Source organism: Pisolithus orientalis, assembly GCF_024613125.1.
Source record: "Pisolithus orientalis strain OTSU chromosome Unknown F5J12scaffold_2, whole genome shotgun sequence".
Taxonomy (NCBI): Eukaryota; Fungi; Basidiomycota; class Agaricomycetes; order Boletales; family Pisolithaceae; genus Pisolithus; species Pisolithus orientalis.
The window spans coordinates 633,566-655,021 of record NW_026260783.1 but is presented as its reverse complement, the minus strand read 5'-3'; the positions used below and the strand labels follow the sequence as shown (position 1 = coordinate 655,021).

General features: G+C 49.9%; 9 protein-coding genes across 9 annotated transcripts; 5 read left to right on the top strand and 4 right to left on the bottom strand.

The window, feature by feature from the left end:
• Nucleotides 1–922: 922 nt before the first annotated feature.
• Nucleotides 923–2,736, top strand: F5J12DRAFT_945401 (HAD-like domain-containing protein; the record flags this gene model as incomplete). Its single annotated transcript, XM_051749736.1, has 11 exons — nt 923–1,006; nt 1,055–1,140; nt 1,201–1,219; nt 1,270–1,338; nt 1,398–1,519; nt 1,579–1,632; nt 1,681–1,729; nt 1,794–2,051; nt 2,102–2,217; nt 2,280–2,293; nt 2,347–2,736. 11 exons carry the CDS (start codon nt 923–925, stop codon nt 2,517–2,519), a joined length of 1,044 nt encoding a protein of 347 aa, XP_051604775.1. The 3' UTR covers nt 2,520–2,736.
• Nucleotides 2,737–2,920: 184 nt separating this feature from the next.
• Nucleotides 2,921–4,854, top strand: F5J12DRAFT_796364 (uncharacterized protein). The gene is made up of 6 exons (XM_051744111.1): nt 2,921–3,250; nt 3,313–3,341; nt 3,397–3,461; nt 3,515–4,350; nt 4,407–4,556; nt 4,607–4,854. The coding sequence occupies exons 1-6, from the start codon at nt 3,031–3,033 to the stop codon at nt 4,789–4,791; spliced, it is 1,485 nt and encodes a 494-aa protein (XP_051604774.1). The 5' UTR covers nt 2,921–3,030; the 3' UTR covers nt 4,792–4,854.
• Nucleotides 4,855–5,869: 1,015 nt separating this feature from the next.
• Nucleotides 5,870–7,281, top strand: F5J12DRAFT_796360 (uncharacterized protein). Its single transcript, XM_051744110.1, has 4 exons — nt 5,870–6,354; nt 6,410–6,457; nt 6,507–6,867; nt 6,950–7,281. The coding sequence occupies exons 1-4, from the start codon at nt 5,915–5,917 to the stop codon at nt 7,151–7,153; spliced, it is 1,053 nt and encodes a 350-aa protein (XP_051604773.1). The 5' UTR covers nt 5,870–5,914; the 3' UTR covers nt 7,154–7,281.
• A 2,638-nt stretch (nt 7,282–9,919) lies between these two features.
• On the bottom strand, nt 9,920–12,051 carry F5J12DRAFT_918337 (nucleotide-diphospho-sugar transferase). The gene is made up of 5 exons (XM_051749221.1): nt 11,847–12,051; nt 11,698–11,787; nt 10,608–11,643; nt 10,453–10,542; nt 9,920–10,402 (listed from the first exon to the last, which is right to left on the bottom strand). Exons 1-5 carry the CDS (start codon nt 11,931–11,933, stop codon nt 10,212–10,214), a joined length of 1,494 nt encoding a protein of 497 aa, XP_051604772.1. The 5' UTR covers nt 11,934–12,051; the 3' UTR covers nt 9,920–10,211.
• A 55-nt stretch (nt 12,052–12,106) lies between these two features.
• F5J12DRAFT_796342 (uncharacterized protein) lies at nt 12,107–13,390 on the bottom strand. Its single transcript, XM_051744108.1, has 6 exons — nt 13,138–13,390; nt 12,960–13,076; nt 12,806–12,904; nt 12,669–12,747; nt 12,441–12,605; nt 12,107–12,387 (listed from the first exon to the last, which is right to left on the bottom strand). Exons 1-6 carry the CDS (start codon nt 13,330–13,332, stop codon nt 12,284–12,286), a joined length of 759 nt encoding a protein of 252 aa, XP_051604771.1. The 5' UTR covers nt 13,333–13,390; the 3' UTR covers nt 12,107–12,283.
• Nucleotides 13,391–13,437: 47 nt separating this feature from the next.
• On the bottom strand, nt 13,438–15,334 carry F5J12DRAFT_796324 (Aldo/keto reductase). The gene is made up of 9 exons (XM_051744107.1): nt 15,218–15,334; nt 15,072–15,159; nt 14,916–15,007; nt 14,772–14,852; nt 14,573–14,696; nt 14,445–14,511; nt 14,262–14,390; nt 14,157–14,206; nt 13,438–14,090 (listed from the first exon to the last, which is right to left on the bottom strand). The coding sequence occupies exons 1-9, from the start codon at nt 15,255–15,257 to the stop codon at nt 13,934–13,936; spliced, it is 828 nt and encodes a 275-aa protein (XP_051604770.1). The 5' UTR covers nt 15,258–15,334; the 3' UTR covers nt 13,438–13,933.
• A 1-nt stretch (nt 15,335) lies between these two features.
• On the bottom strand, nt 15,336–16,918 carry F5J12DRAFT_796317 (uncharacterized protein). The gene is made up of 5 exons (XM_051744106.1): nt 16,847–16,918; nt 16,238–16,789; nt 16,147–16,189; nt 15,945–16,094; nt 15,336–15,891 (listed from the first exon to the last, which is right to left on the bottom strand). Exons 1-5 carry the CDS (start codon nt 16,906–16,908, stop codon nt 15,721–15,723), a joined length of 978 nt encoding a protein of 325 aa, XP_051604769.1. The 5' UTR covers nt 16,909–16,918; the 3' UTR covers nt 15,336–15,720.
• Nucleotides 16,919–17,022: 104 nt separating this feature from the next.
• F5J12DRAFT_902547 (SOH1-domain-containing protein) lies at nt 17,023–17,440 on the top strand (the record flags this gene model as incomplete). The annotated part of the gene is made up of 2 exons (XM_051748310.1): nt 17,023–17,231; nt 17,281–17,440. The coding sequence occupies 2 exons, from the start codon at nt 17,023–17,025 to the stop codon at nt 17,438–17,440; spliced, it is 369 nt and encodes a 122-aa protein (XP_051604768.1).
• A 151-nt stretch (nt 17,441–17,591) lies between these two features.
• On the top strand, nt 17,592–19,164 carry F5J12DRAFT_918332 (autophagy-related protein; the record flags this gene model as incomplete). Its single annotated transcript, XM_051749220.1, has 4 exons — nt 17,592–17,911; nt 18,065–18,372; nt 18,482–18,721; nt 18,802–19,164. The coding sequence occupies 4 exons, from the start codon at nt 17,592–17,594 to the stop codon at nt 18,996–18,998; spliced, it is 1,065 nt and encodes a 354-aa protein (XP_051604767.1). The 3' UTR covers nt 18,999–19,164.
• Nucleotides 19,165–21,456: the final 2,292 nt, after the last annotated feature.

The following is a 21,456-nucleotide window of genomic DNA, read 5'->3' as shown; positions in this document are numbered from 1 at the left end:
TACGACAGTGCGTGGGGTCCGTTCTGTAAAATCATTACAGCAACTCTGGCTTGTGAACGGGCCAGCTCTCGAATCCAATGTCAATCAAAGAGATGTCCAGGTACGTAGAAGACATGTAAAAGCGGAGCTCCTGCTTTCAGAAAAGGTCTCGACCACATGTCGGGCAAACGTTCGTCGTTCAACAGCCTGCATCAGGCATTGTGGAGGTGGCAGGGAGCTGTGCCGCTACCACCGGACACTAATGTCGAGGGCCTGAATCACCAGAATGAGACATGTGTTTAGTGACTGATTGGAAGACATTGTACTCATAAGATACGCGTGCCACTTCGAGACTCTGTGGCAGGAGCACCCCCGAAGCACCGGAGAATGTCTTTCAGTGAGGATCCCACAGGAGGCCTCCACGTAGTCGGACCATAGCGCTACCACCACTGACGTACTTTTTATTGGGAGGAGGGTCTCACATCACACCGAACCTTTTTATGCCTGAGTGAAACAGAAGTGGGTACTTGAGGCAATTGGTTTCAGGCCGACTTGCTTCTAAGGTTGATCTCCTAGTGCCACCTTGTAATTTACGTCAGTCAGTCGGACAAATGAACGCCGCACTTCCTGTGTAGTAATGTCCGACCATTGGTGTGAGCCAACGACCACGCGCAAATCATTTTGGGTCCGGCTTGGACAGACACGAAACCGCCGAAGTACCCCATTCACATTCTCACAAAAAGGTGTATCCATTTCACCTTGTTGGGATTGTCACTGACTGATGTCTTCTCACTTCAGTGCATCCGACTTCTCACGCAAAGGGCACCTAAGTGCAGCACCTATCAACTAACTTTACACTCACCCAACTATCAACATGTACATGTACGTCAACCCAGCTCCAATCAAGTCCTTTGTACGACATTATCCAGGTGAGTTCCCAGGCATGCCATCTCGCTGTGTTTTCGAGCTTCCGGCTTCTTCAGGACTCAAACGTCTCGCCTCATCACTGGCATTTGTGTTTGACATTGTCCGTCAGAAGGTCTAGGTTCGCTCCTTGTCTCACGTTCAGTTTTAGGACGGGGTTCTGGTTCGTGGCAAGCGTGCATTGCCAGCCGCAAAACGTGCTTTGGCGATCCTTGATGGGAACAATAGATTCGGCATGTATGTTTTCCCCTTCACCCCAGTTGATTTCACTCGTGCATGCTGATACTGGTTGTCCAGAAAGATACCATATATCTTGGTATGACCTGCATGCAGCTCCATCATCGATCAAACTCAATCTTCCCTTAGTTGACCAATGGTGGTGGCGTGAGCGAAGTAACACGATGCAACGAACTGAGTGAACAACTTGGGGTTCAGGTTAGGTCTGCGGCAGTACTTATCCAATCCAAGGGTCTCATGATGCAGAGACTGTACAGATCAAGCCCGAACAGTACATTCAAGCACATACTGTCGTGCGCTCCATTGTACACAAATACGCGGACACCCCGGTACTAGTGCTCGGTGGCAGAGGTGACACCCTCCGTCAAGTTGCAGAAGGGTAATACTAGACGCTGTGATGATGCCGTTATGCTAATGTGATGTTTTCGGGACCACCAGCTATGGCTTCAGGCAGGTTTACAACACCCTGGATGTGCTGGCGTGGAACCCGTCGTGAGGCTCCGTATGTTTGTCTTCTTAATGCTTCTCAACTCGCCACAGCGTATGGCCGTTTCACGATCTGACGATGGAAGAGCGGACATCAGCTAAGGTCAGGCTTTCCCTGGACTCCCCGATCAACGTTTCCACTTACTTTACCCTCATGTGCTACCTAGGCCGCAGATTTTTCCAAAATTCCCATCGGCGCCATTTTCGTGTTTCACGATCCTCGAAATTGGGCTCTAGATATTCAAGTAATGTGTGACGTGCTAAGATCAGGCGGTGTTATTGGGGCACCACCGTATGTGTCAGAATGCTCGCGAAGGCCTGTCGACCTGGTGTTCTGCAACCCAGACCTGGTATGGAAATCAGAATTTGACCGACCACGCCTCGGTCAGGGTGCCTTCAAGGAAGCATTCCAGGCTGTATTCAAGGTGAGAGCACTAACAAAGTCGACCGCAGGATGATGACCAGATTAGTGTAGGCTTTAACGGGAACAACATACTCATATGTCCAGTTGGGAAAGCCTACCGAGCAAACGTATAGGTTTTCGGAGACCGTTTTAGGGCGTTATGCTGGAGGTAATTCCTCACTGCAAATGTCGGTTTAAGTTCCAAGATACCTTACGTGTCATGCTCACAAATTTGCAACTGCCCTATCAGATATATGGTTGGAGGTAGGTTGCTATTACACTAACCCCGCGTCTTCAACCTGCTGATTTGTTGCAAGACAACCCGGAATCTGACATCGCGGGCGCAAATGCTGCAGGGTGGAAGTCTATCCTAGTAAACACTGGCGTATACGACCCGCAACAAGGTCCACCCAAGCACAAGCCGACTCATGAAGCTGAAAACGTAGAGAAGGCAGTCCTGTGGGCTTTAGAACAAGTGTTACAGCTATAGAGAGGCGAGGACATTCGTTGCCGAGAAGTTGCAACATGTAACATTGGAATTTGACGATACTTGAGTACCTTGGACGTAAGGGAGTAAAGTGCCGTCGACATGGCTATGAGTGTTCCGTCCCTCCGTTGAACGTATGTGACTTAGGGCCGTGTGTCGATCAGCGCGTTCAAACGGCTAACGGCCTCAACTGGCACTCAACACGCGGGGGGGGGGACCCCGAACAGCTCTAGGTAGTTATTTGTTCCATTGCACCAAGACAAAAAAAAAGTCTTGTACAGCAAATTCCTCCCAAACTGGCTCCGATCACTCCTATCAAGAAGCTTATCTTTGCCTTTCTTGGTAGGTGAAAGTGATTTTAGGTTAATTGGCCGAAAAAATAAGTCGTTACTTGTCGCAGTGGTCTGTCACATCGGAGTGAAAGGAGATTGACATTGCTATGTATAAAGTACCATGACTTGAAATATGAGCCCTAGCTGACTTCCGACCTGTCCCAACCTTTGCAACATCTACCATGGCCTACGGTGGATTGATTACTCGCCATTCTACAGATCCTGGTAGCTCCTCTGGACCATCTCCCCCCACGACTGTAGTCGAGTATCGCAAGGATGGCACAGTGTCCAAGATGCGCTCGCACAAGGGAAATATTCCAATTCTCCCCCAGACAAAGCTTTGCCCTCAGTGTCCAGCAAAGTTCACCCGTACGACCCACCTTAACCGGCACCTGCGCACCCGTAAGCTTGCATATCGATATTAATTGGCCGTCATAAACTGACCCGCCATTTATGACTGCCAGACACGGGTGAGAGGTTGCATCGTTGCGATGTGCGCCCTCGAAAAAAATTATTTTTCTACATGATGTGGTTGACACTCTTTTCAGACCTGTGAGGCGCAGTTCACGCGCAGTGACCTACTGACGAGGCATAAAAAAACATGCGGAGACCCGTGAGTGCTTTGCAAGGATCTCGTCCTCTTTTGCTCTTATGATATGATTCTAGATCCCATGCCAACCGCACGAGGCGGCGGTCTTGTCAAGCCTGTGCTAACTCCAAAGTAAAGTGTGATTTACAGCAGCCATGCAGCAAATGTCAGGCACGTGGCAAGGAATGCGTGTTCGTTATTCGTGCACCCAGGTCGTCAGCAGTGGCAAAGATGACGGCCGCACCGGCCGCCGTACCCGAGCACCTTGCCCATCCCATAAACGGGCCGGGGTCGAAGATTGCTGGACCGCTAATTTCCCTGCGGCCCCCCTCCCCTGTTGCGTCGCATCCCACATCCCCGCATCCAAATGTTCCGCCAGACCGTCAGGGTCAGTGTTCTTACAATTGGAATGCGTCAGCATCGGGTCACTTGGAGAACCAACCCGAAGAGCTTGGCTTTTATAGTGATGGGTCATCTCCCTCACCACCATCAGAGGCAATATCGTCGACTGGCGACATTGGTCTATCGCCTTCCTCCGATCCAGCAGCTGTTCAAACCCAAATTAATACGTTCTACTCTAGTAATGAGGTCTTCGAGCCGTTTCTTCCTAGTGAAATTCCCGGATATAATACCGTACCTGTCGGTGACAACAGTACACGCGAAGGTTGCCTCCCACATACACCACTATTATCGTCTTCTACGGAGGAGTCCTTGCCATTTGCATCTCAAGTCGTGGGAGTACAACGCCCGCATCACACCGACACGCTACTCTACCCTCCGACATCTAGTCAGCAAGTACCTTCCTCCGCCGATCACTCGCAACGCCAATGTTACACAGAAGATAATTATATACCCCAATACACAACTGCTATAGACGTTTGTTATCAAGCTCTCTCAGAACATCAACACTACCGTAAGCCACACAAGAATTTTATGTGCATTTCGTTGTGTTTATCTTTTTTTTTGCAGGCCACGTAGATTCTTCGGAGTACACCCGAAACCGCACCAAACCAGCCAGTCCTTACGGCAGTGGAGGGATGTGGCGTACTTCGTGCGAAGGATTGGTTAGTTCTCCACCTCAATACAATTATCCGGCAAAAGGTGCTGGGGACGCATTTTGTACGTGTTGCGAATAATTTAGTATTTACGCTTTGCTTGACCCTGACCAGGCGAGAAGCCCTACCGCTGCCCAACAACTAACCAGCCGCGGGTAGGGATCGACTACACCAACCATTGGGCTGTTCCGTCCGAAATGGTACGGATGGCAATGAGTGACCCTTCCTCTCGTCATGTTGAGGGTGGCAAGTGCTCTGCGAGGAACGCTTTCATCCATTCCGCTTACAGCCTTCCCTAGACGCTCAGACATCACGATCTTACCGATCAGAATGTTTAACGGATGTCATTCGCTGGAATGGGTACAACGTCATGCGCCGTCAGGTCACAAGTACGGATTTTGCATGAGCCTTAGGTAAATTCCTGAATCACAAGCATATCTCACGCTGAGCGACGTCACTTCTCGTGCAGTTATCACCCTTATTCGTCATAGGAGGGCACGCTCAGTGGACCCTGACATCCGCAGGGCTGTTGAAGTTGGTATAGGCATGAATCATGTAGACAGCCGATTATGCTCGAGACCTTTCCGAAATCAGTATCTCATCGTAGTGTACACCTGAACCGTCTTTTGCACTGGCTATGTCCCCATATATAATCAATTGTCACCGCTTTTGTCAGGGGAAACACGACGCGAACCGCAAGTAAACACAACCGGAATTCGCATGTCACTTCAGTTTGCCTTGTCTCACTAGCTTCCTCTTGAGGGATAAAGTATAATGGAAGGCGCCGCAGTTTCATGAACGCCTGGCCAATGTCGCAACCTGCCTGCTCGAGATGCCAGTAGTACTCGCGTGTGAAGACTGGGTGCCCCATATTCATTTCCACGGCAAGGCGTAAAACAGTGGGGCAATACATTTGGTGTTGCATAAGTGGACAAAACACCAAGGCAATTACTTCGCCAACGCCAGATACCGTGCTGAGGAAAGCACATTGCATCTGTGAAATGTTGAAAGAAGATAACGAACAGCAGTTCTTGATCGGAGACAACTCGAGCATCTTAATGCCTTCCAGAAGGACATGCAATGGAATACTCACTTGCGGTGAACAGTCAAACGGTTGCCATATGTCCCAGCGTTCATTATGATCTGTAACGTGGCTAGGTGGCTTGCAGGCAAGCTTAGACGGAAACACCTGGGGACTGGAGAAGAAGAAAAAAACACAAACCACGGAGGCAAAGAATGGGCTTCAGGGTTAATTGTGAACATCGGAGGGGTGAGCTGCTGGTATGTTGTCCGCACACTAAGTACGTGTTGTGGCAGGGGCGCAGACACCATCAAAACGATCCACGACGCCTTCCTTTCTTGGCTCAATCAATGTACCGCGCTGGGGTTCGCACGTGGAATGACAAGTGTCCCAGTCAAATCATGCTCCCCTTGCCAGCTTTGACCTCACCCCATTCAGCAGCCAGGGTTGCCGTTTACCGACGAGAAACACGTCGCCTTCTCTCCCCGTCAGTCGCTGATATACGGGCGACACTTCGCTACCTTCGTGCGCGCTCGCGGCTCACGAATCTTGGCGTCTGGCTGCTGACTGTGTTCGCTTCTCTATCTTTCCTCTATAACCTCTCGTTCATATTTTCGTCGACCTCAGCAGTGTTTTCTGATGTATATCCGTCAAGCATCCTTGCTACGATAGAGCGCAATGAGACTCTGAAGGGCCTCGACCATCTCATAATTGTCCCCGGCCATGCCATTTGGGCGGGGTCGAGACCAGAGCATGCCTTGAACGAGGAATACTGGACATTAGAGGACTACCAGAAGGATAATGGTCATGTACTGGCAATCACTGATCATATCAAACAAGCGTATGCCCGGCCTTGTCATTCACCTTCCTCTGTTACTCAGGCACCTTATGTCTAGGGTAGCTCTTGCTGTAGAAGATGAAAGCTCCTTGTTGATTTTCAGTGGGTCAGTTCGTTGACTTTTCTTAACAGACACAAGTTGATCCATGTTACAGCGGTCAGACCAGATTGTTGTCGACCACCACAGAGGCGGAATCGTACATGCGGTTGGCTCTCAGTCTGGGCCTGTTCAAAAACCACTCCCTTTCATCCTCAGCCCTCCCACCCTTTCCTCGCGCAACTACCGAAACCTACGCTCTTGATTCGTACCAAAATTTGCTATTTTCCCTCGCTCGTTTTCACGAAGTTACTGGTCGATACCCATCTCGGGTAACAGTTGTGGGTTATGAGATGAAACGACGACGTTTCGAGGAGCTTCACCGAGCTGCCATCCAATTTCCAGCGCGACTCTTTCAATATGTCGGACTGGAACCTCACGAGGGCGGCGGGGATTCCACGAGGGCTCGGGAAGGCGAGGTGAGCTCACACCCACGTGGATGTATAGTGTACTCTGATTCGTGGTCGCGCTATCTGTGAATTTCGTTGGATTGCTCTCCAGTTTCAGAATGGTTACAAGCCCTACACTGCCGACCTGTATGGTTGCCACGACTTCCTGCTCGCTAAGCGGCGGGCAAGGAACCCGTTCTTACGCTTTCACCCGTATCACACTTCCGCACCAGAGTTGCGTGGCCTACTAGATTGGTGCCCCAGCGACCCTAGGTCAATATACCAGGGTCATCTGCCCTGGGACGCAACCGAGTAAATGCGACTAGTAGCCCTACCCTTGCACCGCCCAGCCGTCGCATCGCGTGAACTTAGATAGTTTGTCGTCTAATAGACGTAAACTAATGTGAAAAGACTTGCCGCAGACCGCACGGCATCAATCACGTGGTTGAAGGACAATTAGCAGCGATATCAGATTGAGACTCTGGGACCCCACTGCATCACAACCCGATATGGAAAAAATTGTGGGTAGCAGACAGTGCGACGTGCCGCCATTGCACGCATCGGCAGACTGCGGTGTACACGATGTGCATTGCAGGGCGAAATAGAGTGAAAGTAGGTATGCTTGCCCCCGTTCGCAGGTGTCAGGGTTTCCTTATAGGAAAACGGCTGCCTGCTCCATCTTGCAGGACCAGTGGACTTGAATCTCCAGCATGTGGTGATGGTCTGCGAAGGAGTCTCAACCGGCTATAAAATTATTTGGCTCCTTGTTGTCGCAGGGCCTTGCAAGAACCCAACCCCGTATGTGAAATATCAATATCCACACTGGAAGATATCCCTTGCGTCTTCCTGCGAAGCTCCGGAAGTGGACCGTTAACAACGGGAGAAGCTCATAACCGGTGGTTGCGTAGGATGAAGTGTGGTGGACTTCTGGCGATGATGAAGGGTTAATAGTACTGGCGAAGTTGTCACTTTTGTATGCACGGAAGTTCAAACCAGCCGTTTGTCATACTCATGCTTGCCCCATACACAAATTAGAGCGCCTAGGAGGTCACCGTCGTGACTTCGTAGTACTGGTATGTTGACCTACCTGAGCCATTTCGCGTAAGAACTACTGATGCGTTCGTACATCTCGTGGTTTTCTGGGGGCTGAAGCTAATCATGCAGGCAACATGAAAATTTCACAACTCAGCTATTTCAGTGGCAGTCATTGGCAGTATATGTACCTGTCAGCAGTCAGCACTAGCCTGTTTTTCCGTGTTCAAATGGATTCGTGATGGGTCATTCAGCTAAACGCTCGCCTTCGGTTATGATTCCCCCCTCGCCTCCACGGCAGAAGGGCGCTGGGCCAATCACAACATGCGATCGGAGGAATTTCGCCATCTGGAAGGAGTGGAGGAATGCAACGACCATCTCCACGTACGTCTGTAAACCCCGTCTCTCGGAGCTCCTCGTTACGGCTTTGAAGATAGAAGTGGAAAGTGGCTTTCCGCCACGGGAACCAAAGCCTGCCTCCTGCACTACAGCTCTACGGGACCAACACAACGCGACGGGAACACGTACAACCCGGGCCTATCAGGAATTACCGTGTTCCTGAGACTTGGCTGGCTTGCAAAACCATACTACTTGAAGCTATGCGATGCTTTCTTGGGAGGCAAGGGGCCAGCGGAAATGAACGAGGAAGTCACTGTGGTGCCCAACCTAACCACCACATTTACACGGCTCACCGTAGAGCTTCTCACTTACCCAGGACCACGGTTTGGATGTGGTAAATCACGCGGGTGTGGCAGGGTGCCAACTGAACAATATGCTCATAATTTCCCGCCTTTTCGTTTCCAGATGGCAAAAATTCTTTCCGCCAAAATCATGAGTTCCGTCCACCGCGAGTTATTCATTGAAACATCCTAGCTTGCTGGGCTGCTTCACCGGAACCCCGTCGGACCCTGTTTGGGCGAATAAAATATTTAGCCTTGTCGCAAGGAATGCTGTTGCATGCTGCGGAACAACGTGCATTCCAAACCGACATGCAGCATCTCCCGAGTCATGACTGTGCAAAGAATTCTAGTCGTGCAGCTCATTGTAAGGCTCTTGTACTCGTGCCGGTTAGCCGGCACTGCCCGCTCCACGAAACCCACAGGCACAGCTGGGGTCAGACCAGCCAAGAAGCCCGTTCGGATCCAATATCCCGTCGTCGGAATGGGCGAGATAACATTGCTGTAGACTCGGGTAGACTGGTAGGGTTGCTACGGTAATGTGCACATCGATCGTTGCAGTGTCAGATGAACCAAATAATGGGAAATGATTGAAATGTTGTGATGCCACGGAAGAGAATTTGTATCGAGGGTTTTAGTCCCTACTCGATGGCCCTTCGCGAGTTGAAGTCAGATAGGACCAATGACACTGTAAGCAGCTCATCATTTATGCCATTTAGTAACTAACATCATAACAGATCATCTATTGATATCGCAGCGTACTCATAGACCTCTTTCTCTTTATGTACGACGATCAGGAAGTAAGAACCTGGTCCGGAAGAATCACGAATTCGCGGCTTCTGAAATGATTCATCTAACGCACAGCGAATGGGGAGTGAGGGTGTCTTACCTCCTCTCAAATGCCGTGTAGTATTATTCCGTCCTGTACAAGGAAATCTCGTCGAAACTGATGCGACTCCATCCCTACTCCTACCCCAGGCTACCACTCAGGGAACGGGGAATCGTGTCTGCGCCGCCGAGCGTTGCGTTTACGATAATATAAATTATTCTTCTGGTAAACCGACTTTCCTCCCGAATTGAACTACATAGTATGTATCTCCATCTTAACCAGTAGTACAATCTTCCCGCTATCCTAGGTACTTGAGGTGGCAGGCTTCTCGTGCATGTCGAACTATAGAAGGTATCTACGCGAGAGTTGCAAGAACACCTGAATGACACCCGGTCAAGACGATGGAGCCATAATAGGGGTCCGCGTTGTAGGTATTACTCGGACATCCGTGACGTGCAGTGAAGTCGTTAGGTGTGTGAACCAAAGTGGTCTTCGAAAATAATACCCATACTTATATGCAAGGACGTCTCAGGGTGCGAGTTCTGATGGGTAGCAGCGACAGTGTTCATGACTTGGGAGTAAACTAAAGGGTGTCTAACGAGCCACCATACCTACAAAACAGCATACGTAGCAACAGGCGACAGACACATGATCAGTCCAGGATTAACCAAAAGATGACGAGGCGGGTATAGTATACTATGTGGGTTAGCACTGTTCATATAGTCAGTTTTTGGAGCGAAGAAAAAAAAAAGTATGCAAGTGTCTTGGGAAAAGTTGTTCCTTCGAGTCGAATAGTGTTTCGCAACCGAAAGACCAAGAATATAGCGATAACAGAACTAGAGAAGAGTCTTCCAACCCGCATCGCGGCATTTCTTCACGAGTCGCTTGACCTCTTGGGACCGCGCACGAGTTGTCACAAGGAGAGTGTCGGGCATGTCGACAATGACCAGATCATCGACACCCAAGCAAGTAATGAGACGGCCCGATCCAGGAACAACAATCCCACCAGCAGCTTGTTCCATAAGGACTAAGTGGCAATCTTTTAGATCCAACCTATACAGGCTAATGAACACTTACCAAGGCTACCGTCTCCGAGTATACGAGGTTGATTAGCTTCGGCTGGGAGAAGCTCTGCGAGCGAAGAGAAGTCTCCAACATCATCCCAGCCTACGTAAGATAGAAAACCAGATGGTTGGTTTCTCGGGCTATTTCTTGGTCATTAGGGCACGTACCGAATGTAGCAGGGACAACAGCAACCTTTCCTTCAGTAGCAGCAGGTTCAGCCACAGCGTTATCGATAGGAATCTTCTCAAGGCCTGGCCAAACCTCTGCTAGTACTGCCTGACGTTGCGCCTCATCCTCCCAAACTTCCGCAATCTTGCATAGGCCCTCACAAACATCGGGCTTGTAATCGTTCAACAGGTCCAGGAGGACGCTAGCTTTCGTGACAAACATACCAGCGTTCCAGCGGTAGTTGCCTGTGCCAATATAGGCAGCAGCCGTACGAGCATCAGGCTTCTCCTTGAAACTCGATACAAGCCTTGCATTCGGAGCCTTTTTGATGCCCAACTTGTCGCCGAGCCGGATGTAACCAAACCCAGTCGAAGGGTGAGAAGGCGCGATACCAATCGTTACAAGATAATCCTTCTTCGCTACTTCAACTGCCTCGGCAATGGCAGAAAGGAACGCATCATCTCCGGAGATCATGTGGTCAGCAGCGAACGAACCAATAATCGCGTCAGGGTCTCGTTTCTGCAGGACAGCAGCAGCCAGGCCGATAGCAGCCATAGAGTCTTTCGGACCGGGTTCGCAGAAAAGATTATCAGGACTGAGGTCTGGTAGTTGTTCTCGGATAGACTTGACGTGTCCTGGACCGGCCACGACTGTGGTACGAGAAGGAGACGAAAGTGGCAATAGACGATCCCAAGTTGCTTGAATCAAGGATCTTCCTTTGAGGGTAAGGTCAAGGAGAAACTTTGGATGACCCTCTCTTGACAGTGGCCAAAGCCGTGTGCCAGCCCCTCCAGCAGGAATGACCACATAGAAACCCGGGATGTCTCTAGAAGAACAGAGGAAGGGTGTCAAAGCATTGTCCCCTAAAGGCGAGGGTGACTGAACATGAAAGGCAGGTGCGATGGAAGTAACAGGGGGGATGTAGTGGGGTGAGAGAAAGGGTGACTTGGCCCGCAGCTGAGGACTCCCCGGCACTGGGGTACTGAAACCCGATGTCCCATGGGCACGGCCATTGTTATAGGTATTATTGCCGTTCTATGTTGCAAGAAATGAGTTGAAATGCCTGTGTTGAATTGGTACACAACTGACTTGCATGCCCTCCCGAACCTGACGCTCCAAGCTAGCATTTGCTTGTTTCAGTTCTGCGCATTCCTGCCGCAGCTCTGCAATCTCTGCTTGCTGTAAGCAGAATTCAACTGTCAGAATAGACACGTCATGCCGTTCCAGAGGGTGCGTACGGAATTTTGGACAGCCCCAAGGATCTGTGCGAACATGGCCTCAACAGAGAGCGTGCTCTGAGCAGAGGAGCCGGATAGGAATGACATGGTAGTCAAGGTCAAGGGTATTGCGAGTCGAGCGACTTCAAAGAGTGTCTTTATGGTTTTCACAAACGTGCGATTTGCGTGCAAATGGTTGGTATTGTGTTCCTGTGTCAGCGTTTTGTCCTAACTCGGGTCTTCGGTCGCGGCCCTGTCAATTTGAAAAACCCAACAGATGCCAATCAACCTCATGATGGACTTCCATTCGACAGTACTTATAACAATTTACAATTCCAACGCCAGCTGCTACGTGCCGATCAGCGTAGAGACAATGCAACAGTAGCACACCATGAGCTGTATTCAAATACACACATCGCCACCGAAAAAGAAAGAAAGAAAAAAACTACCATACAGAGCTACTCCTCATCACTTGCAAACTCTAAAGCTTGGTACTTCCGTGCTTTCTTGTGAGGATTGGCGAGAGAGGCTCCCTTGGCGGTCGGGGTGACAGCTATAGACTCTGTCGCAGGAACTTTGAGCTAATGTAGGAGGGTGAACGTAACATACACCCACTCGTGCCCAAGTTAAGCGGCGGAGATTTACTCTTCGCTTTCTGTGCCTTAGCCTGAGCAAGCTCAGCCTCCAGAACCCGAATCTTCCGCAAAGCTTCAGCAGGTAACGACTGGACGTCGCGGACATCCTTCTCAACCAGTGTTTTTGGGGGTGAAGGAGCTCGCACTATTAGCAGCCGTGCTCCTACTGCTTAACGATGTTCAGTTCGCTGACAATCTACCCACGTACATGGTGGCAACCTGGAGGGGCTAGCAGAAAAGATTGGCGGGTTTAGGCGACACCTACGGGGTTGTGCTTGGAGGGCAATCTGTGCACAGTGATCGTGACCCGACGTTGGTTACAAGAAGTATGTCTGGAAAACTTACCTCGCTCAAGAGGGCGGTTGCATAAGTAGCTGCCTCGGTTGGTGATAGCTCGACCAAGGAGACTGGTACGGGATTCTTCGACGTAGGACCCAGTGTGAGCTAATAGAGTCCAGCTGATAAGTTGGGAGCATTTGCTGATAGGAAACGTATTCACCTTTATTTTTGCACCTTTCTCAGGACTCCAATCATCGATGGCAAGTTCACCGTTGATAAATGTCTCTGACAGCTTCTCCGCATACGTATCAAGTGCTTGTGGGGTGGCGCTGGTACCCTGTAGAATCCAATAAATCAGACAAAATTGGAAATGGAGTAGGTGGAAAGAAGAGGCGGACAACAATGCCAAGGATGTCTTGCGCAGACGTTGCGCCTCTCCACCACCGTCCACCAGGGCCCTTCAGACCGAGGTGTATCGTCCAAGCGGACTCGATGACTTGAGAGATCACAACAAACCGGTCAAAACCTTGATAAACGATTTGTATCAATTCATCTAGCCTGCCGAAGTGCGATAGTACATCCACTTGCATCATCGATATGATCACAGGCAAGTTGAGGAGCTGGCGGGATTGTCAGCACCGCCACTGTTGGTCATCGCACTCTTGCGAAAGCGCCTCAAACAGAATTTAACTTCGTACGTGCGTCATTTCTATTACGAAAAGTCACTCGATTAAAGGCCTAATTTTAAGAGGATCCTCGGGAACTATTATATAGTTCGCTCTGAAACGTCTGCATCAACCAGGACCGCAGAAGTCAGGCATAATAACCCTTGAAGCTCAGAATTCCGTTGGCTAGTGTGGCTTGCTCGGGAAGAAATATTTCCTGATTGTACGGTTCGACGATTACAAGCACCGCTGTTTAGTGCCGAATTGGCAAGGTGGGAAGAGGAAGAGCACTGCGCTTCTCCGGCCTACCTTGTTCCTGACTAGCAGAATCTTTTCCTGTTCTGAGCGGAGGAAGGCTTCTCCAGTATACCACAAATTACATTTCACAGGGTAACAGAGTATGCCGCCACAGTGACATACCTGCGGTATGTATGCAACGACTTCTTGCAAAATCGGACGGAAGATGATTAACAGGATGAACCACATACCACAACATACCCCGTTCGGCTGCCTCGTTGTCGCTTCGAATTCATGTCGCATCAACAGGGTTCCAGCTCACGGCACCGGCCTTCCCGAGGTCGAGGGCATCGAGTTGTTCCATGTCCTCATGCCCTAGCTCGAAATCGTACACGGCCGCATTAGAACGGATCCTGCTAGGTGTTGCAGACTTGGGAAGAGGCACAAATCTGTGGCGTAGTGATTGTTAAATCGGCCCGGCTCTCCCACCTGACAGCGTAAAGTTGCCAACGCACCCTTTCTGCAGGGACCACCTGATCAGTATTTGAGCCGGATCTCTTCCGTACTGGGAAATGCGGTGAGATCAAAAAGGCCTCAGCGAAAACACGTTGCTGTTGAACCTTGTTCGCAACCGCCTGGATCGCCAGATGGCTCATTTGCCCACGGATGATGGGACAGTAGGCTTGTACCACGATGGAATGGGCACGGCAGTACTCCACAATTGGGCGCTGCTGACAGAAGGGATGGAGCTGCATGCACAAGGGACATGATGATTATGTTGTGTGACGCGAAGATAGACGAACCTCTATTTGGTTGACAGCGGGCATAGGCAAACCGGCCATTTTTATTTCATCAAGGTGTTTGACGCCGCTGGCAAAGGATGGCCATCCATGTAAAACAGTAGGATGGTGATAAGTTTCGAATAACATACTAGTTTGAGACTCCCACTGTCCTGATCTTACCAGCTTTGTGGGCATCCAGTAATGCTCTATACGTATCCAGGCGACGCTCCGTGCCAGAAAACGGATCGTGGATAAGAAATAAATCAACGTATTCTTCGAAATGCATTAGTTGACGTAGAAGACTTTAAGAGCAAGAAGTAAGTGACATCAGTGATGGATGTTTCTTACCGAAGCCAAATCTTGCTAATGATTCCTCGACACCTTTGAGGGTGCTATCATATCCATGCGTCTTGCTGACACACTTAGTTGCTTTCATTAAAAGGTGTGAGCAGCTATACACTCTGCACCAATCGGAAATTCAACGGAACCCACTAATGAATAACTCTCCTCGGGGGATACCACTATCCCTGATTGCTTCGCCCACTGCACCCTCATTTTTGTAGGCCTGCGCTGAGTCGACGTGCCTGGATCCCGTCGATTAGGAAAAAATAATCAGATGGGAATGGCCAAGGAAGTCAGGTACTTTACCTGTAACCTGCTTTGAAAGCCTCTAGCACAGAGGACTTCGTGTTGTAGTTTTGATACACACCAAACCCTAGGAGAGGCATCGAGAACCCTGAGTCGCAAATACACGATGGTCAACGTCGTCATCGGTTTCCGCTTCTCAGTCCTACCTGATGTCAACTGAACTGCAGACTTGACAGTGAGCGTCATATCAAAAACAGGCTTGCGTCGCAAGAGCACCAGTGGATGACGATTGATGATCAGTGGATGACCATTAGCAAATTTATACTCGAGTTCTCAGTAATAATTTATTGTAAGGATTCGGTCCGACGCTGTCGACCGTATGCTCAGATGGTGAATTCTCTATGACAGTCTTACTTATCTTCTCATGTCCCTTGATCCTACTTTACCCATATGAAGTCCTATAACTCGCCATTACATTTATACCAAACCGGGTAACTCCTGCGGAAGGGACCAAGAATCAAACCCTCGTCTCACAACGTTCGCGTCTTCTCATTTCGCTTGGCATTCTGCCTCAACGGACTCCTCTCGCGTTTCGTGTCATGTGCAGTGCGTGAAGATAGTGGCCAGCAGCCCCATTGCCAAAGCGAAACCCATGGCAAAATCTCAAACGTATGACGAAGAAACAACCTAGTCGATATGCATGCCGAAGTTAGTCTTCATCCATCCCAGTGAATCCAATTCGCCGGCGCTGCTCCACGCGTTCCCTCATAGCCCTTCGAGCGTCCTTAATAGCAGGCTGTAGTAGTTCAGCTTTCTCAAGGGCGAGCAACGCAGCATGAGCTAAACCGATATGGTTGTGGCGACGAAGGCTGTTCTCGAACTGTTACTGAAGATTTAGAGCGCTTAGGATAACCAAGAGTCGAGATAACTCACAGCCCACTGCTCTCTCCTGGAGGTTTCATTTGAGATTTTCAATAGCACTTCCGCTGCCTCCGTGTCATTACCCGATTGCTGGAGAAGCTCCAATTGTCTGTTCATAGCTGGTAGGGGATCATCCCGAACGGCCAACAAGCTAAATTCAATCTGGGAGTGCAGAGTTCACACCTAACGCTAGGCCCTCAAACAGAGGACGTACGGCGCTTGGAGGATATGTTGCTATCCGATTTTCAATGACTTCTCTGGAAGTGTGGTTACTCCGGCACAAGTTACCGTAGCTGGAGCATTACCTTGCCTTGCGAAGCCAACCGTTATCCGAGTCTTCGAATGTGCCATGGCACACCGGATGGGGTTTTAAGCCATCGAGTTCGTAGACACAACCTAAAACGGGAAGGTATACCACAAAGTGATATGCGTCCTCGGTTTTATTTGGGAGTCCAAGGCCATCCAATGAGATGGTGCTTGGCGGCGAAAGGTCATTGTGTGCTTCACGCAGCCAGTCGGCACTGACGATTGCCATCCCGCACGTTTGCGGATCCATACCAGTGGTGAAATTCAACAGGTCTGCCAATCGGCTGTCGGATTTGAGAGACGGTATGTTTCCGAGAGCATTGATGACAGCAAGCGTAGCGCATGCGTTGTTGGCAGTCTGGTGGGCGAAGAACCCCGTAAAATCTGGGTCGTATTCACCCGCCAGAGCTCTCGGTTCTTCCAGTGCCAAAGGGAGACATTTGAACAGGAAAATGAAAGCATGTATGGGCTGCAGTTCGGAAAGGGCGTCAGGTTCAAGGGAGTGTAAGTCGTCCACGATATAAGGCGTTCCCAAAGTTTTCAGGAGCTGCCTGATCTCCTTGCCTGGTCTATCAATTTGACTTTCGGTTGGTGAAGGACAGACGTACGTGAACACGGCGGGATCTGACTCTGTAAGGTGCCAGCCACCTGAATCATCGTCTCCGGACATGGTTGGTTGCCTAGTGTGAGCCTTGACAATATCATCTTACGCGTCAACCACCGGTGGCACGTGATTCGTAAATTAGGTTCCACACTTGGTTGCCAGAAGCACTCCTACAACGAGATGTCCACTGCCGACGATGCCAATACACAAGATGCACGCGCGGAAAACAGGGAGCGGTTTGAGCTTGAGTTAGAATTTGTTCAGTCCCTCGCAAATCCCTACTACCTGCAATCGCTCGCTCAGCAGAATATTCTTGACCAACCAGCCTTCGCCAACTTCATCGAGTATTTGCAGTATTGGAGAGAAAAGGATTATGCCAGGTTTATACAGTTGGTATCATAATCATGGGCGTTGGTATCGTGACTGATGTGAATATAGCTACCCCCACGCGCTGCACCATCTAGAGCTGCTCCAACATGGTCGATTCAGAGCGGAAATTAAGAAGGACGGATGGAGGGAGTACCTCAATCAAAAGCAGTTCGACCACTGGCGTACATGGTACCATGATTGTGCTTCAGTACTGTATCGACGCAACTGACCTTATCGTTGCAGGCGGAATCACTCATACGAACCATCCCCTGTCAAGCGGGAGCCAGTTTAGTCACTGCCTGTATTAGTCAGCGTGGGACAATGCAATTACTACGTATTACTGCTTTTTATTTACTGTAATCTCCAACATACCCCCGGGAATGTCAGCGTACGGGACTTCGCGCCATCACCACCCTCCCGCGTCATTCGCGACATCGGCGTCAGTGGCGCTCTTCCGTAGACTTGCATGGGAGGGCACGGTTCCCCTCGAAATTCGCGTCGACCCCAAAGAACTGCCGGCTAACTCAGATCGCGGGCTTGAGTGCTACTACATTCAAGCACCCCGCGTGAGCTATCTGCCGCTCCTCATGCCTGAACTTCGACGTTTCCTGATGGATGTTGTCTTTGACGATGCGGCAGCCAGGCTACTGAAGGAGGAGGATTGGTGGTTTGAGAGCGAGGATGGCGCACTGCTCAAGTGGTAAGCTCACAGAATGTTCTGTCCCCCGTTTATCTCCATCTTCTTGAAAATCCGGAGTGATCCTTCAAATACTTCTTTGTCGAAGCGCTGCATCCACATTCGGTAGATACATTCGTCTGGACTCATGCTAACCTACCATCTCGTGCGTTCCAGGCACTGGCCGATAGGTCTGATCTACGACAACCACACCATCTCTGCATCAGTGCGTCCGTCCTCCGTTGCGTCAATCGGCGCCGGCGCCGGCGCAGCCCCGGAGTTGCAGATCACCCCGCTCAAACTGATCCTCCACCTTGCTTCGCCTCCGACAGAAAAGCTACTCCTCCCCCCATCTGCAGAAGCATGCAAACAGGCGTTTATGGGACAGCTTAAAGAGGCAGACTTTATCCGCTGGGGAAATACCAAACGTATGACTGGTCTTCGAAAGGCAGAACAGGACGGGATATGGGAGGGTATACGGGAACGTACGTGGCTTCTTCTCTGGTTCTCTTTCCGAATGCCGGATCTCTCTGAACGAGAGAGTACGGGATTGGATGCTAAATCATCTCATCCGATCCGTGTTCTGATGATTAGATAATTTTGACGATTACTGGCGAGTCGCGTCGAAGATCGTACCTACAACCGTGCCAGCCACGCGGCCGAGCTCACCACCACCTTCTTCATCTGCCTCCGCTCATGGTCGTCCACCTTCCAATGATCCTCAAAATGCACAAGATCGCGATGGTGCGTACAACGTACGCAGTGTACCTGTTAGATTGTACCTGCCAGATGGACCTGTGATACAAGATCTCGCACCTCCTGTCCTGGAAGATGGTGAGCTTTCCTGCATCATAGAAAGGAATAACGTCGTAACCGGCTGCCGGCTTATGTCTTGTTCCCTGTGATACCGCCAGGCACTCCAAATACACTTACTCACTATCTATCGACACATCTACCCTTGTTATTCCCACTACAAGTGTCAGCTCCGGATCTCGCATTCCCGCTAGCCCAGGGCGTCATTTTACCGCCGGAGACAGAAATGGCATGGCTTGGTGTGTGTCTGGCAGGCGCAGACGGCTGGGTAAACGTCTGTGTTGGGTTGTTGCAGTAGGGAGGAGATTGCAGAGGCTATACTACCCGATATTCATCTTACTGCTGTTGTCGTTAATGGTCGGATACCCAGCTCGCCCACTCGATTAATGTTTCATTCCCTTCCACTCTCACGTACTTTCAACGTGCATTGATGATATGCCAACACTACAATGCATCTTTGAAACCATCGCACATGTCTGATGAATACTAAGCTCGCCTGGCCGTCGGCCAGCACATCGATAAACCACAACACGCTTCCCGCCGAAAAAACGGGACGAATCATGTTCCGTCCGTTCCAATCCACCCACCATATGTTGTCCACCTCACGTTGCATGCACATGTAGTTGGAACCGCATGCCCTCTGCATGTCCCGACAGAAATCTCAGATGTGCAACTTTGAGGCATGAATCGCTAGCGCTTCAGAGCTTTGACTTTACTTGGTCGTCTACGTCTAGTAACATGTTAACAGGTATTGGTTTAATAGGGAGAGCAGATGCTAAGCAAACAATAAGATGACGACGTTCATTTGGATATCTACGCATTCAAATAGTTCAGGCAGTACTACCTCGATGGCTCAACGATGACAAGATAGAAGTTTTCGGGAAAAGAGCTGAACATCGGATACAACATGTATAGGTAAGAGTAATGAAAGAATAGGTGAAAATGTATTGGCATTTAACGGAAGACAGCGGCGCAAGAGCTCGCCCCAGATGCGACTGACAAACCGGGTCGAAATGTAGTACCGGAAGTTGTTGGTGTGTGCGATATAGTCATCGAAGAGGGAAGACGACAAGAACAATCGGGCAGAAGGTCAAGGTTAAGGCGAAGCACAAGCATATTCCATAGAGCCACGTGAGGACCACCATCCATGGTGTGCAAGAGGGAAAAAGGGCAGTTGAAGCATGTACAATCTTCCCTTGACAAGAACCCACTGTGACTCGATCGGTTGCAACTGTCGGTGCGGTGGCGCTGTGAGCGCTATCGGCGGAGTCTCACCTTTAACTTGGTAAAGTGACCGTGCCTGCATCGTACAGTATTGATGGAGGTGTATTCCAGTGCCCTATTTCCGTCGTTTGAATTGGGACGGGCTGCCGCTGCGCAAATGGTGTAAAGCAAGTCACTGGCCCTAGATACGGCTTTGCATTGCTAGGGGCATTTTTGCGGAGTCATCTCCGAGCCTCTGGAAACAATACAGAGAACAGAACCACAGGAGCACTTCTGATGACTTGGTGATACACCTGACGTGATTTCTCGCTTATGATCAGTGGCAACGTAGTAGCTTGTGCGTGAGATGCAAGGCGGAATTAAGTTCTGGTGAATAAGAGGGAAACACCTGATGAACTGTCATCTTCTGGGTGAAAATGTATTGTCGTTAAGAACGAAGCGAGGGGTTTCGTCAATTCACGTACCATCCTGGTGCTGCTGTTTTAATCAGAATTGCCGAAGGTTCGTTATGGTTGGGTAACGCTTGCTCCAATCCTCTAAAAGAAACTTGTATGTCAGAACGAGCGTGCCAACTACATACATAATGCATTCTGAAGATGTGTCAGCCTCGTTGCGGCGATTTCGGCGTCGTAAAATATTAAATTACCGACGAATCTGATAATCAGTGGATGAAGGCGACGAACTCACTCCCAACGGTAACCTCCGTGGTAGCGTAAAGTGTCGTTAGGTAATATCTGGATGTGCGTGTCTTCGTGAGGTCATAAAGGATGAAGAAAACGTAGAAATGCTTGCGGCCAGCAGCAGTAGAGCACCTGCAAATGATATTCAAATGTATTTCAGGAAAAGGCCGTACAGCCCTTGTAATCAGTGCTTTGGTGATCAGTATATTCACGGCATCACGCATGATCTGATCCCTCCATACCTAGGGACTTAACCGAGAAAACGAACATTTCGGGGCCACAGCGACCGCCTGCCAACTCAGAGTGCCCTAAAATCATCGGAGACACGAGTCATCACGGGGAGTCGTATCGCGCATGGCACTACTGGAACGGCGTGCAAGCTGAAAGAATTCTTAGTATCCTACCGCATTTGAACGAGAGAATTCCATGGGGCCGCGTGCGCATGTGGTTCCGGAATCCGGGCCCGCTGCACGGAATTGGACCACAGTACGACTTCACTTGTATGTGAGGAAAATATATATTAGGATATTAAATCAGCGCGCTTAATTTAAGAGGAAAAGCCTGCACACAAATTCATTTGCTCATAACTAAAGGGCCTCTCTTCTAGTTGTCTCGGGGACTCTTCAAGTCAAGGTTGATCAATAGGTCTCGAGGTACAAACAGTAGTAAACACCTCGTTCGTCGGGATCAGATTTCAAAGTTTCATGCTTCACTGCCCCCCCATCGGCAGATCTGACCCTGTGAGTGAACACCCGTGGACCTCCCTGTGACACGAGGGACAATGGCCCGGCCACAACGACCTAGAGACTCTGCGCCGTGTTGAGGGAATTTGAAATCTTTCGCAAAGTATGC